Source organism: Bos grunniens, chromosome 9, assembly GCF_055505025.1.
Source record: "Bos grunniens cultivar Pamir isolate PY7600 chromosome 9, Bosgru_T2T1.0, whole genome shotgun sequence".
Classification (NCBI taxonomy): domain Eukaryota; kingdom Metazoa; phylum Chordata; class Mammalia; order Artiodactyla; family Bovidae; genus Bos; species Bos grunniens.
The window spans coordinates 70,826,637-70,842,347 of NC_141173.1; the positions used below are offsets into that span (position 1 = coordinate 70,826,637).

General features: G+C 37.2%; 1 protein-coding gene across 4 annotated transcripts in view; it reads left to right on the forward strand.

Moving 5' to 3' along the window:
• ENPP1 (ectonucleotide pyrophosphatase/phosphodiesterase 1) overlaps nt 1-15,711 on the forward strand; it is a 74,453-nt gene that overhangs the window by 43,823 nt on the left and 14,919 nt on the right. For 2 of the 4 annotated variants that reach the window (XM_086316543.1, XM_086316542.1), the window contains exons 9-18: nt 1,772-1,881; nt 4,395-4,460; nt 4,765-4,837; nt 6,977-7,085; nt 8,282-8,413; nt 9,881-9,912; nt 10,686-10,813; nt 11,782-11,851; nt 12,786-12,873; nt 15,032-15,201. In XM_086316543.1, the coding sequence (XP_086172669.1) occupies nt 1,772-1,881; nt 4,395-4,460; nt 4,765-4,837; nt 6,977-7,085; nt 8,282-8,413; nt 9,881-9,912; nt 10,686-10,813; nt 11,782-11,851; nt 12,786-12,873; nt 15,032-15,201 (978 nt within the window). The remainder of the gene's footprint in view (nt 1-1,771; nt 1,882-4,394; nt 4,461-4,764; nt 4,838-6,976; nt 7,086-8,281; nt 8,414-9,880; nt 9,913-10,685; nt 10,814-11,781; nt 11,852-12,785; nt 12,874-15,031; nt 15,202-15,711) is intronic. The other 2 variants (XM_086316545.1, XM_086316544.1) reach the window with 1 other exon arrangement.

The following is a 15,711-nucleotide window of genomic DNA, read 5'->3' on the forward strand; positions in this document are numbered from 1 at the left end:
ACCAGAGATCAAATTGCCAACATCCGCTGGATCATGGAAAAAGCAAGAGAGTTCCAGAAAAACATCTATTTCTGCTTTATTGACTATGCCAAAGCCTTGGACTGTGTGGATCACAATAAACTGTGGAAAATTCTGAAAGAGATGGAAATACCAGAACACCTGATCTGCCTCTTGAGAAATTTGTATGCAGGTCAGGAAGCAACAGTTAGAACTGGACATGGAACAACAGACTGGTTCCAAATAGAAAAAGGAGTTCGTCAAGGCTGTATATTGTCACCCTGTTTATTTAACTTATATGCAGAGTACATCATGAGAAACGCTGGGCTGAAAGAAACACAAGCTGGAATCAAGATTGCCGGGAGAAATATCAATAACCTCAGATATGCAGATGACATCACCCTTATGGCAGAAGGTGAAGAGGAATTCAAAAGCCTCTTGATGAAGGTGAAAGTGGAGAGTGAAAAAGTTGGCCTAAAGCTCAACATTCAGAAAACAAAGATCATGGCATCCAGTCCCATCACTTCATGGGAAATAGATGGGGAAACAGTGGAAACAGTGTCAGACTTTATTTTTCTGGGCTCCAAAATCAGTGCAGATGGTGACTGCAGCCATGAAATTAAAAGACGCTTACTCCTTGGAAGGAAAGTTATGACCAACCTAGATAGCATATTCAAAAGCAGAGACATTACTTTGCCAACAAAGGTCCGTCTAGTCAAGGCTATGGTTTTTCCTGTGGTCATGTGTGAATGTGAGAGTTGGACTGTGAAGAAGGCTGAGTGCCGAAGAATTGATGCTTTTGAACTGTGGTGTTGGAGAAGACTCTTGAGAGTCCCTTGGACTGCAAGGAGATCCAACCAGTCCATTCTAAAGGAGATCAGCCCTGGGATTTCTTTGGAAGGTATGATGCTAAAGCTGAAACTCCAGTACTTTGGCCACCTCATGTGAAGAATTGACTCATTGGAAAAGACTCTGATGCTGGGAGGGATTGGGGGCAGGAGGAGAAGGGGATGACAGAGGATGAGATGGCTGGATGGCATCACTGACTCGATAGACGTGAGTCTGAGTGAACTCTGGGAGCTGGTGATGGACAGGGAGGCCTGGCATGCTGCGATTCATGGGGTCACAAAGAGTCGGACACGACTGAGCAACTGATCTGATCTGATCTGATATCTCTTTAGGAGGAAAAGAGAATGATGTTAATTTGCAAGTTATAATTTCAGATTTTTAGCTCTGACATTTAAAATCATGAATTTTGGGCAAAGTAATCTTTCTGTGCCTAAGTTTTCTGTACTGTATATAATTCTGTTAACTACCTCATAGAATTATTGTGATGATTATTAATAATCTAAGTTGCTTATACGAGTACCATTTAGAACTGTAACTGGCAATAATAAGTGCTCAATAAATATTAAGTTACATAAGCAAAATATGTCAATAAGTTAAAGATATGTATATTTGTGAATTTTTCTTTTCTTGTGATTTTTTTTTTCTTTTAACAGAAGCATATTAAGTAGAAGCAAGTCTATAAAAGTTGCAGGAGTTACCAATTGTTTATATTCTTTAAGTTAATTTAATTTCTGATTATTTAATTTCTTTTTGCTGCTGTTCAAAGTCACATTTCATGGTTGTTTTGTAGTCTTAACTGCTGGAGCTTATTGACATCAAAACTTTCTAGCATTTGAGACGAAAGCATTGGCAGTTGTGTGAACACAGTTTCCTAAGAAATCAGTGCTTACATAGTTTCCTAATTTTCCTTCTCTGTCTTCTCCAGATTTGGCTGACAGCTAAATATCAAGGCCTGAAGACAGGCACATTTTTTTGGCCAGGATCAGATGTGAAAATCAATGGAATTTTCCCGGACATCTATAAAATCTATAATGTGTATGTATAACTGTACTTTTTCTAGGACCTATAACACAGAACAGTTTATTTTCTTATCACAGCCTGAGTTCTAGCATTTGAATGATATGTTATCTGAAAAATGAGACCTATCAAAATAAGAACTCTATTTCAAAGAGTTTTAAATGGATGGTAGATAGTAAAACTAGATGAGGTGTTTTTTTTTTTTTTTTTCTGGAGTTTTTCTAGAAAGCACTGGTGGTAACATGTTGGAGTTTGTGTTCAGATCTTTGGATAGGAATAAGAATTGAAGTCCTGGTGAAAGTAGGGGTCCTGAATATTTTCACTCCAGGAAGAAAGAACTAGGAGAAGGAGCTGAAAGTATTAAAGGGACATAGGTAGGAGTGACCCTTTGGTGTCCAGAAATACTATTTGAAAGAAGATATTAATGGCACCTCTAGATTTGCATTTTCAAATTACTTTTTTAAACATTCCATCTATAGTGGAACTGATTAGAGTAATCTCCCTGTGATATCAAAATCCGTGTGGTATTGTGGGGCAAAAAAAAACAAAACACACGACTTTTTTCCTGGAAGACTCCCTTCGGATTCTTTTAGTGAGACTAGCAAAATAATTTGGCTTATACTTGGGGAATTTATGTCATAAAACCAATACGATAGTGTATTTGAGGGACGAAAGGGAAAGTTCATAAATTCCAAACAAGAAATGCGTATTTTCTTTTGTAACCTTAGGCTACTGTTGATTCTCTGTGGTTCATGTGAGCACCTTGTTATTTGCCATTAATTTCATTCCATAGGTGGTAATTGAGATTCTCTGCACCAGGCACTGTCTTAGACCTGGAGAATTTTGCAGACTAGTGGTACATGTTCTCTGGCCTCTCAAGTTCTGATAGAAACCTTCTCAAGGAACAACCTAGTGTACTTGGGGTTGGGCAAGCACTTTGATGGAGACCTATAAACAAAATTCTGTGCCCAGAGGAAGATGTCATTAATTCTACCCAAAAACTGTTGCCTGGAGAACTGTCTGCCCAACAAGTGTCCATTTCCCAATTTTACTGAGAGTCATCAATGAGTGAGTTCATCTTCATGAAAAGAAAGTGAAGTCACTCAGTCGTGTCCGACTCTTTGCGACCCCATGGACTGTGGCCTACCAGGCTCCTCTGTCCATGGGATTTTCCAGGCAAGAGTACTGGAGTGGGGTGCCATTTCCTTCTCCAGGGGATCTTCCCAACCCAGGGATCGAGCCCGGGTCTACCGCATTGTACACAGACGCTTTACCATCTGAGCCACCAGAGAGGTCCCCTTTAAAGAGTATATTGATTGACAGTTGGGTTATTCATGACATGGCAGTTCCTATTCTGAGGTACAGGAATAAAATCCTCAGGTAGAAAATGGGAAGCAAATTTTTAGACCCAACTACAACTTTCATTTTTGTTTTTTACAAACTTTCTGTTTGTTTAACCTATACTCTGAGAATATCATGAGTCATGCCGGGCTAGTTAAGTTACAAGCTGGAATCAAGATATGCGGGAAAAACAACAACATCAGATATGCAGATGATACCACTCCAGTGGCAGAAAGTGAACAGGAACTAAAGAGCCTCTTGATGAGGGTGAAGGATAAAAGTGAAAGAGCCAGTTTAAAGCTAAATGTTAAAAAAAAAAAAAAAAAGACTTAAGATCATGGCATCTAGCCCCATTACTTCATGGCAAATAGAAGAGGGAGTGGAAATAGTGACATATTTCCTCTTCTTGGGCTCTAAAAATCACTGCAGATGGTGACTGCAGCCATGAAATCAGAAGATGATTGCTTCTTGGCAGGAAAGCTGTTACAAACCTGGACAGTGTGTTGAAAAGCAGAGACATCACTGCCGAAAAAAGGTCCAATATAGTTAAGACTGTGGTCTTCCCAGTGGTCATGAGACCGTAAAGAAGGCAGAATGCCAAAGAATTGATGCCTTCAAACTGTGGTGCTGGAAAAGACTCCTGAAAGTCCCTTAACAGCAAGGAGATCAAACCAGTAAATCTTAAGGGAAATCAATCCTGAATACTCATTGGAAGGATTGATGCTGAAGCTGAAGCTCCAGTATTTTGGTCATCTGATGCAAACAGCTGACTCATTGATGTCCTTGATGCTGGGAAAGATTGAGGGCAGAAGGAGAAGAGGACATCAGAGGATGAGGTGGCTGGATGGCATCACCAATGCAGTGGACATGAACTTGGGCAAACTTTGGGGGATGGTGAGGGGCAGGGAGGCTTGGTGTGCTGTAGTCTGTGGTGTTGCAGAGTCAGACATGACTGGGTAACTGAATAATAATGAACAACAACAACTTTCATATGTGTAAAAACTTAATATTTGTTCCTAGGTCGGGAAAACAATTTTAAGTTTTCAGATGAAACTCTTACATTACTTCAAACATATTTGATGTCTTGAATTGTTTTAATCTCTCTGAATGCAGTTTTCAGTAAGACACACATTGATATTTTAAACCCTGACACTCGTCACATATTTGTTTCATTTTATCTTTCATTTTAGTTCAGTACCATTTGAAGAAAGAATTTTAGCCATTCTTAAGTGGCTACAGCTTCCTAAAGATGAAAGGTATGTAGATGATTAATTTCTACCGTAAAATACTCATTTGTTTTATAAAAATGTCTGAATATTTTAAATAGAAGATAGAAAAATTTGCTATTGGCTATGATGTTTTACATCCAAATGAACTTTTTAGTGACTATTATAGCCGCGTTTCGAAGAATTCTAAACATGTAAATTATTTCTCAGCACTTTTAGAAATGTTACCCCAGTGCTGTATAACTTTTATTCACTATCATTTGTTGAATTATTCTTTCTATTCTGTTTTACAATGTGTTCATAAAATATTACATTTTGATACTGTTTGATTTAGACCACACTTTTACACTCTGTATTTAGAAGAACCAGATTCTTCGGGTCACTCTTATGGACCAGTCAGCAGTGAAGTAAGTACATTTTTATCAGTGGTTTTTTCATTAAACCTGGTAGCATCTAACTGAACCTTGCTTTGAAGCAGATTTCTTGATTATTCTATAAGAATCCATGATTTCTGGAAAGAGTATTAAGGACATTTCTATTAAACTACAATGATGCACTTTAATCAAAAGGAACTGGGAGCACTGTTTGATTTTACACTATCTATGGTGCTGAATTGAACAAATGATGAGTTAAATTCTGCATTTTTAATTTCAAATGAGACCTGTCACACTCCACCCTTTGTACTCTTTCTAGCAAAACCTATCTCCAGTGACTTCAATGTAGTTAACAATGCTGTGTGCCCTGGCTTTGATTTTGTCCATCAGCTCAGCAGAGATGCTCTTTCTTAGAGGTGGGAGATGCATGGCTGACAGTGCGGTCCTGCCATCACTAGACTGAGGGAAGTTTCCCGTACCTCTTATGTTAGTCTAAACAATTGGCCAGATGCTAATATAAGTTTTATTCTTTCACTATCAAGATCCATCTCTAGGTAAGTTTGGCTACAAGTAACTCTAAGGATCATTTTGTAAAGGATCAGATCATATAAATTTTAAGACCAGTATTACTTTTCTGTTCACTAAAGATTTCCCTCTTGAGAAACCTGTATGCAGGTCAGGAAGCAACAGTTAGAACTGGACATGGAACAACAGACTGGTTCCAAATAGGAAAAGGAGTACGTCAAGGCTGTATATTGTCACCCTGCTTATTTAACTTATATGCAGAGTACATCATGAGAAACACTGGGCTGGATGAAGCACAAGCTGGAATCAAGATTGCCGGGAGAAATACCAATAACCTCAGATATGCAGATGACACCACCCTTATGGCAGAAAGTGAAGAAGAACTAAAAAGCCTCTTGATGAAAGTGAAAGAGGAAAGTGAAAAAGTTGGCTTAAAGCTCAACATTCAGAAAACGAAGATCATGGCATCCGGTCCCATCACTTCATGGCAAATAGATGGGGAAAGAGTGGAAACAGTGGCTGACTTTATTTTGGGTGCTCCAAAATCACTGCAGATGGTGATTGCAGCCATGAAAATAAAAGATGCTTACTCCTTGGAAGGAAAGTTATGACCAACCTAGATAGCATATTCAAAAGCAGAGACATTACTTTGTCAACAAAGGTCCATGTAGTGAAGGCTATGGTTTTTCCAGTAGTCATGTATGGATGTGAGAGTTGGACAATAAAGAAAGCTGAGTGCAGAAGAATTGATGCTTTTGAACTGTGTTGTTGGAGAAGACTCTTGAGAGTCCCTTGGACTGCAAGGAGATCCAACCAGTCCATCCTAAAGGAGATCAGTCCTGGGTGTTCATTGGAAGGACTGATGTTGAAGCTGAAACTCTAATATTTTGGTCACCTGATGCAAAGAGCTGACTCATTTGAAAAGACCCTGATGCTGGGAAAGATTGAGGGCAGGAGGAGAAGGGGATGACAGAGGCTGAGATGGTTGGATGGCATCACTGACTCAATGCACATAAGTTTGGATGAACTGTGGGAGTTGATGATGGACAGGGAGGCCTGGCATCCTGCGGTTCATGGGGTCACAGGGAGTTGGACACGACTGAGCGAATGAACTGAACTGAATTGAAAGATTTCCCAACATAACTGCTTTTCTGATTTATCTTCATTCAGGGTTCAGTCCATTACTTTTCAAATCATATTCATTAATTTATAAACTTGGTTAAACGCTAGTATTATTGGCTCATCAAAACTTACTTTATCTTAATTCTTAAAAATTCCAGTCCATGTTACTTGGATATCTTTCAGTCAATGTGAGATCTTGTTGAAAGAGCGTGTTTCGTAATAGAGTAAAATATACAGACTATAAGTAAAGATTAGACTGGTTTGCTATAGGCAAAGCTGCACAAGAATTTCCCTCAGGTGATTTTGCTGGGAGAGAGGAGGAGAGAAATACCAAAGGCAGTTTGCCAAAACCATATGCCATTCTGTGTCCTTGTGACATTCGTATGCAAAATAATGCAGTTTGTTTGGAAATAATGGGTTTTATTCTTAGAAGTTCTAGTTTTAAAAAATTAAATACACAGAACTCTAAGAAGCATTCCATGAATACTTTTAACTGCATGACATGAGATTGTTTCCCTTTCTTAGGTCATCAGAGCTTTGCAGAGGGTTGACAACATGGTTGGCATGCTGATGGATGGTCTGAAGGAGCTGAACTTGCATAGATGCTTGAACCTCATCCTTATTTCAGATCATGGTAACCTGGGTTTATATCCTTTATCTTTCAGGTTAAATGGAGCTTCCAAAAGTTTACTTGATTGATTAATGTTTTATTATTTCCTCTGACTTTTATAGCTAATTATTCCTTGTGGAGAATCTTTAGAAAACATTACATTAAATATAACATACAAATAAAACACAGAACTCACAGACACCTATGAGCTTATTAACCACAACGCACTTATCTCCTGATTTGGGGAAGACTTACATTAGAAACTTGGAGAGTTATTTTTTCAATATTAAAGTTTGGTAAATCTACTCTAAACATTTTAGGCATACTTTGAACAGATTATTATGTGCTTCTTCTATTTTCTCTAGAATGATAAATCTGACTTTTAAAGGGAGTATGTGTTAATTTTGGCAGTATTTTGATCTAACTCTTATTTACTGTGACCTTTAAAACATGTTTGTATGCAGACTTGGGACTGTAAAAGCCATGTGTATACAGGAAAATCAGAAAAAGCTTCTTTTTGTTTGCTCTTGTTGTTATTATTGTTTGCTTCAGAAATAATTATTGAAAACTATTTCTAGAAACAGTCCTAAGAAGATGTATTCTAAAGAAGCCTCCAGTCTGAAAATGAGATGAGTGTTTTATACTCCTAGTTAATATACTAGTTGATTCTGAGAAAATAACTGTGCTTTCATACTCAGGCTAAAACTGTGATATTCTTCCTCATTCACATAAAAATATTGTAATACATAAATAAGAAACACTGAACTAATTTTAGATGGAGAGAAGGGAAAATATTTTTTTTAAGCGAAGTGGTAGATATATGTGAAACTCTGTGTCTTACCTGTTAGATGTTCAACTATCATAAATGCTGCCTGCATGTGTGCTAAGTCACTTCAGTCATGTTCTACTCTTTGTGACCCCATGGACTGGTAGCCCACCAGGCTCCTCTGTCCATGGGTTTCTCCAAGCAGGAATACTAGAGCGAGTTGCCATGCCCTCCTCCAGGGAATCTTCCTGACCCAGGGATCGAACCCACATCTTTTAAGTATTCTGCACTGACAGGCAGGTTCTTTACCACTAGCACCACCTAGGAAGCCCATCATGAGTGCTGACCTCATGTTTATTGATTTTAATTCTGAAAGTGAAAGAAATTCTGTCCTACATGTTAAAGGTTTTTTATTAAGGTTGCGACATGTTTGGGGATTTTTTTTTTCTCCTAGGCATGGAACAAGGCAGTTGTAAGAAATATGTGTATCTGAATAAATACTTGGGAGATACTAAAGATTATAAAGTTGTATATGGACCCGCAGCTCGACTGAGACCCTCTGATGTTCCAGATAAATACTATTCATGTAAGTATATCTCTGTGCTAATTTTGAATATGATTATATTTACAACTAGTGTGTACGTGCTCAGTTGTGTCTGACTCTTTGTAACCCCATAGACTGTAGCCTGCCAGGCTCCTCTGTCCATAGGATTCTTCAGGAAGGAATACTGGAGTGGGTTGCCATTTCCTACTGTAGGGGATCTTCTTCCCAGGGATTGAACCTGCATCTCTTGCATCTCCTGCATTAGCAGGTGAATTCTTTACCCCTGCAGTACCTGGGAAAGCTCTATATTTACAATACATTCCTCTGAATCATATCTTTAAATTAAAGGTGATCAATTAATTTCTTTTTCATGATTAAATATCCAGGACTGGCCTTCTGCACCCAAAGGGATTTTATGGGACTGGATATGAGGACATAAGTCTAACCACTTACCTGTTATTCATGACTAAGAATATTATTTGATGAGCTTGGTACAGTTTTATGTTATGTGTATTTTTCTTGGGCTTCCCTGGTGGCTCAGATGGTAAAGCATCTGCCTGCAATGCAGGGGACCTAGGTTCGATTCCTGGGTTGGGAGGATCTCCTAGAGAAGGGAATGGCAACCCATTCCAGTATTCTTGCCTGGAGAATTCCATGGACAGAGGAGCCTGGCGGGCTACAGTCTATGGCATCGCAAAGAGTCTCAGAGACACAACTGAGCGAGTAACACTTTCACTTTCATATTTTGCTTTTGTTGGATTCAAGATTACTTATAAGGAAAAAAACTCAAAATTTCAGCTACATTTATTCAACTTTAATTAATATCATTTCATTAAACTAACTTACAGGTGTTATAGGATAATATTCCATTATGAGGAGGAATGCTGGCTGAGATGATTAATTCTATAAGCAACTAATTTCTGTTCTCAGAAATGACTTTCTTAAACTATTCCAAAAAACAATGAGAATGTGTTTTGTGAGCAGAGAAGAAGAAATTTCACATTCTCTCTTGATCACATGTCATACCCAAACTGCCAGGAAATTTTAAATATTCATTCTTTTGAAAATCAAGCCTGGTTAAGAATTGATTGTTATACCCTTCTTTTCGATTACCATCCTTGGTAATTCTAAAATACTAAGAGCAGTTTTGTTTATCATTCTGTTATAATTACCTTTGAAATGGAAAGAGAAAAGAGATTTTTCTGACAGTCATCACTGTTGGATTAGGTTTGGGTATATGCAGTGCTATATGTTTCAGTAGATATGGTTGAGTATTTGTGAGGAGAAGTAGATTTCCCTCCAGGAAAATTGTTATACACATATATTGACATAGTAACCCAAAGCATAGACTCTAACTTGTATAATAACAAGTTTTAATTAGTACTTAAGAAAAACTATTAAAGTAGTATGTGATTGTTTTAAATGGATTTGTGTCTGATGTGCTATATTTTTGTATTATTTTTAATGGTAGCATACCATTCAACTATTCTTATCTTTACCTCTCTTCAGTTGATTATGAAGGCATTGCCAAAAATCTTTCTGTGAGTATCTTTTTTTTCCCTATTACTGTTTTGTTGCTAGTTTTGTATAAAATATATTTAGAAGAAAGTTTTAGTATTTGATTGGGAGATTATAGGATTTTAACCTAATCTATTTTCTTTTTTGGGGGGGGGAATATCTGGGCCAACATTTAAATGCCCTGTAGTTTTTAAAGGTCTTTAAGGACGTATCTCAATAATGTAGGTTTTTAAAATTTTAAGAATTTATTTATTGACATTATTAAATTTATATGACAGTACAAGAAATAATTGAAAACAATAGGAAGGGAAAGCCTGTAGCCATACTACCACAAACACTTAGCATTATAATATATTTCCTACCAGTTTTTCTTAGGTTGATTTCTTAAACTTTTGTCCTAGTGCTGATTTACCTATATTCCATTTTTTTACTTGGTGAAAATTCTTACAATTTTAAAGAAAGTTCTTAAAATTATTATAAGAGTATTTGAAAATAGATTATCAGTAGTAGCACAGATATAAACTAGTGACTCAATCTAAGGACTAAATTGAGGACTAGGACTCTTATGCAATAATTATGATTTCCTATAAAATAAGAAAATACAATAGTTGAGAATATGCAAATTATACATTATGTAAGTAGTGAAAACTCAGTTATTTTTGCATCTATGACTTATTGGGCATACTGATTAAACATTCGGGAGAAAAAAATTCATATGGACTTAGGAAGCAATTTCAAGAGCAGTTTACACTTAGAAAATGTGGAAATGGTTTTTCTTTGTCTCTTACAATTTCAGTGCCAGGAACCAAACCAGCACTTCAAACCTTACCTGAAACATTTCTTACCCAAGCGTTTGCATTTTGCCAAAAATGACAGAATTGAGCACTTGACGTTCTATTTGGATCCTCAGTGGCAACTTGCATTGTAAGTTCTGACAGTCTCCCAGGTAAACCTAGTCATTCAAGGTCCTTGAAAGGACCATTGGGTCCTTTCCAATGGTGTTATAATATGAAGACTTCAAGTATGATTCTCTTTGTCCCAGTTTCTCTCAGCCTTGGACTATTGACATTTGGGATCAGATAATTCTTTGTGGTGGGGAGCTGTCCTGTGTGTTTTGGGGTATTTGAAAACATCCCTGGCTTCTACTGACTAGATGAAAAAGTACTGTCTATAGTTGTGACAACAAAAAATATCTGCAGGCATTGCTGCAATTCCCTGGTGAGAGGGGGCCACCTCCAGCTAACAACCACTGCTCTGTCCCCTCACATCCATCTTGATTATTTCTTATGTTCCACTTGCCTTGTGTCTTTTCTACATGTTATGGTTATGCCTAATAATAGCTTCAAAGTCTAACAAATGATTGGCAAAAGCTCTTTATGTTATAATAATGAGCAATTACCATCTTCATTAGACAGAGCTGTTTTTTTCATTCTTGTTATACTAAATCCATCAATAAACCTCAGTTTATTGGTATGTTCAGCAAATTATTTGGATTGTGCATATTGTTAATGTCTCAAACTTGATCATTAACTCCTGGAAGCCAGGAAGCCAGAGATGATAAATACATACCTCTGTCCAGCAAAACCTAAACAGTAAACCAGAATTCAGTCAACAGAATTACAAGGTCTCTCCCTTATTGGAGAACTGTGCTTTCAGTGTTTAGAAAAAGAATATGAAAGAAGAGAAGGTCCTTATCCTCATGAGAGAACTAATATTTAGTGAACATCTACTATGTTCCAAGCATTTCTTTAGGCTAAATGGTATACTTTTTACAAATAAATTGTTAACTATCAAAAAATAGTTGCTCTTTATTAATGGAAATAATGTCATGGGTGTCGATTTTGCTTTATGAGTGGACTTTGCATTATTAATTCGTATTATGTGACAATTAGGAATCCTTCAGAAAGGAAATATTGTGGAGGTGGATTCCATGGCTCTGATAATACATTTTTGAATATGCAAGTGAGTAAACCTATTCTACTTTAAAAATTATAGTTTATATCTAAAGAAAAAACTGATATATAAAGTTTTAGACTTAAAGATGTAGACTGTTCTTATGAGTCTTTAAAGAGAATTAATGAGGCACATACTTTCATATAGCTGTTTTACTTTGAACATTAATAGAATTTTAAAAAGTTACATTTCCTGAATGTGTGACTTACACTTTGTGTGTGTGTGTGTGTGTGTCTGTGCACGCGCACACACACACACTCAGTTGTGTCCAACTCTTTATGACCCTATGGACTGTAGCCCACTAGGCTCCTCTTTCCATGGGATTTTCTAGGCAAGAACTCTGGAATGGGCTGCCATTTCCTCCTCTAGGAGATCTTCCCAACCCAGGGATCAAACCTGTGTCTGCTACATTGGCAGGCAGATTCTTTCCCACTGAGCCACCAGGGAAGCCCACATTTCATACTATATTTCTAATAATTATTTTTTCATCTATTTGTACTTCATTGAGAATGTTGATTCACAGTAAACAAAAGGCAGTAATTAATAGGTGGAAAGATAACATACTTATGTTCTAAATAAAGATAATCCCTTCCATTTGCCTAGCACTGTAAAAATTTCAAAATACACTCATATCATTATCCCTACAGCATGGTGTATGGTGGGCAGAGTAAGATTTAGATCCCATTTCACAGTTTAAAAAAAATTTCATCATCATTTTGTTCTGATTGTCAGGTTCAGAATTGTAATAAAGTTAAGAAAGATATCTTAGATGTCTTTAGATTAAATGTGCAACAGGGATTAAAATAATATCCTAGAAGGGCCACTGGGCACAGTATTTTTCCACTTATCTTAATATAACCAGTTTGTATATGTACAATGGGCAAAAAAATACCTTTTTAGTGACCAACTCTTTAGTGACCAGTTTCTTTTCTGGCCAACGTAGGCCCTCTTTATTGGCTATGGACCTGGATTCAAGCACAGCACTGAAGTTGACTCCTTTGAAAATATTGAAGTCTATAACTTAATGTGTGGTAAGTGTGAACAGGTAGCTCTTCTCCCTTCTGAACACAGACCTGGAATAGATTATCAAAAGTAGGTCACATATTGGGCACCTTTCAGGAAATGATGATAAGGCAAGATCCTCATATTTCCACCTTTCTTCTTCCTGACCCAGAGTCATTGAAAACATATGCAAAACATAGCTATCTGATGTTTCCACTAGGCTGCACAGTGGCAAAATATAACAGTCAGAGCAGATGGTCTATAAATTGTAAGTGCCTGATACTTTGCTAGGCCCTAGACTTAATGAGATGACAATTGAACCAGATCAGGGTGGAAGCCAGAGAAAAGAGTTTGGAGGTTGTGAAAGGTAGAAAAAACAGGTGGATCCTCTAGTAGCAATAATAGTTGAATGGACGGCAATGTCAAGGTTGCAGAAATGGAGGAGAACGCATTGGCTATATTCTTAGTTTACTCCATACCTTCTAAATTAGAGCTTTTATGGTTGAATATTGCATTTTAAATATTGCTTCCTTTTTCTGATAACAGTACTAGAATTTATAAAACCTTAAATGTGTCCTAAGTATTGACATAATTCTTTTAGTGGGAGACTGAATACTTAAATGAGTTAATATATCCTAAAGCGTCTAAACAGTGCCTGGCATATAATAAGTGCTTTACTGTGTAAGTGTTTGCTATTATTATTATTAACAGCATGAGTCTTAGACTTGGACTGAGCTGATTTTGAATCCAGGTCTACTATATTAGTAACTTGAGACCTTGAGCTAAGTAAGCATGCTGATTCCAGTCGTGCATGTGTACCAAGTCGCTTCAGTCAAGTCCAACTCTTTGCGACACTGTGGACTGTAGCCCAACAGGCCCCTCTGTCCATGGGATTCTCCAGGCAAGAATACTGGAGTGGGTTGCCATTTCCTCCTCCAGGGCATCTTCCTGACCCAGGGATTGAACCCACATCTCCTAATTCTCCTGCATTGGCAGGTAGCTTCTTTACCACTAGTGCCAACTGGGAAGCCCACCTTGGAGAAATTGAAATTCAGTTCTAGACCATTGCAATAAAGTGAATACTCTAATAAAGCAAGTACATGAATTTTTTTGATTTTCAGTGCATATAAAAGCTACTTTTACACTATACTGTAGTCCATTAAGTGTGCAGTAGCTTATGTTTAGAAAAATATACATACTTTAATTAAAAAGTACTTTATTGCTAAAACATGCTAAGCATCATCTCACAATGTGGGACTGTCATAGACCTTCAACTGTAAAAAAAATCTCTGGAGTGTAATAAAATGAAGTACAATGAAATGCTTGCTCCTTTGAAGAAAAGCTATGGCAAATCTAAACAGCGTATTCAAAAGTAGAGACATCACTTTGCCAACAAAGTTCCATCAAGTCAAAGCTATGGTTTTTCCAGTAGTCATGTACGGATATGAGAGTTGGACCATAAAGAAGGTTGAGTGCTAAAGCTTTGGAACTGTGGTGTTGGAGAAGACTCTTGAGAGTCCCTTGGGCAGCAAGCAGATCAAACTAGTCAATCATAAAGGAAATCAACCCTGAATACTCACTGGAAGGACTGATGCTAAAGCTCCAATATTTTGGCCACCTGATGCAAAGAGCCAACTCATTGGACAAGACCCTAATGCTGGGAAAGATTGAGGGCAAAAGGAGAAGGGATGACAGGATGAAATGGTTGGATGGCATCATCGACTCAATGGACATGAATTTGAGCAAACTCTGGGAGATAGTGAAGGATAGGGAAGCCTGGCGTACTGCAGTCCATGGGGTTGCGAAGAGTCAGACATGACTTAATGACTGAATAATGATGAAATGATGTCTCTCTGTATTCATCTACCAAATATTGACAACAAATATATTTAGCACGATTGGCATATAATAAACATTGAATAGGGGATAACTATAGTTACTGTTTACATTAAAATTTAGAGATTTTTATAGAGAAGTACAGTGTGCATATCAATATTTCCATCAAGAATAGCCTGATCATAAATATTCTACAACCTGAGAAAGAGAGATTTTTAGTTTTATTTTAGGTAAAGAGTTAAGGACTCATATAGATTTGGATTTAAAAAATAAAATTCATAGTGCAAAACTACTATTTAGTTTTGAAATTTCTTAAGTAAATCTTTATTTACCATTCTTGGAATTATGCAGATTTACTGAATTTGACACCAGCTCCTAATAATGGGACTCATGGAAGCCTTAATCATCTTCTAAGCAATCCTGTTTACACTCCAAAGCATCCCAAAGAAGTCCGGCCCCTGGTCCAGTGCCCCTTCACAAGAGCCCCCAGGGAGAGCCTTGACTGCTCGTGTGATCCCTCAGTAAGTATTCTGAAAGTATTTAGCCCAGTGGCTATGATTTTATAGCACCTTCTGCATAGCGTATTTGTGAGTGGGAGCAAATGTACGTATTTTCAACTCTAGTGACATATGCCAACCTTTTTATTTTTTATTTTCCCCCCTCTTAGTTTTTACACTCGCTGTATTTTTAATCCCCTTGTATTGAGACTTGATTTGGCTGCAGGCTGCAAGAATTCTAGCTGAATTCTGAAATATACTGAATCCCAGAATCCGGGCTGCCCTCCTAGCAGTGAAGTCTTTTATGAACCAATCTCAGTATTTCCTCTCTAAAATACATCCAACCTGTTTTAAATTTAGGAGGAAAATATTTTGAGGGATGAAATGAATTTATTACACTTCATTTTTATTCCTAATATGTAATTGTTGTAAGGAGATGAAAATATATGACAAATTATAAACAAAACTGATCATGTCCATAAAAGCAGACATTTGAGTAGCTCATCTTATGCTCTGTTTTGTTTTAGGCTTAAT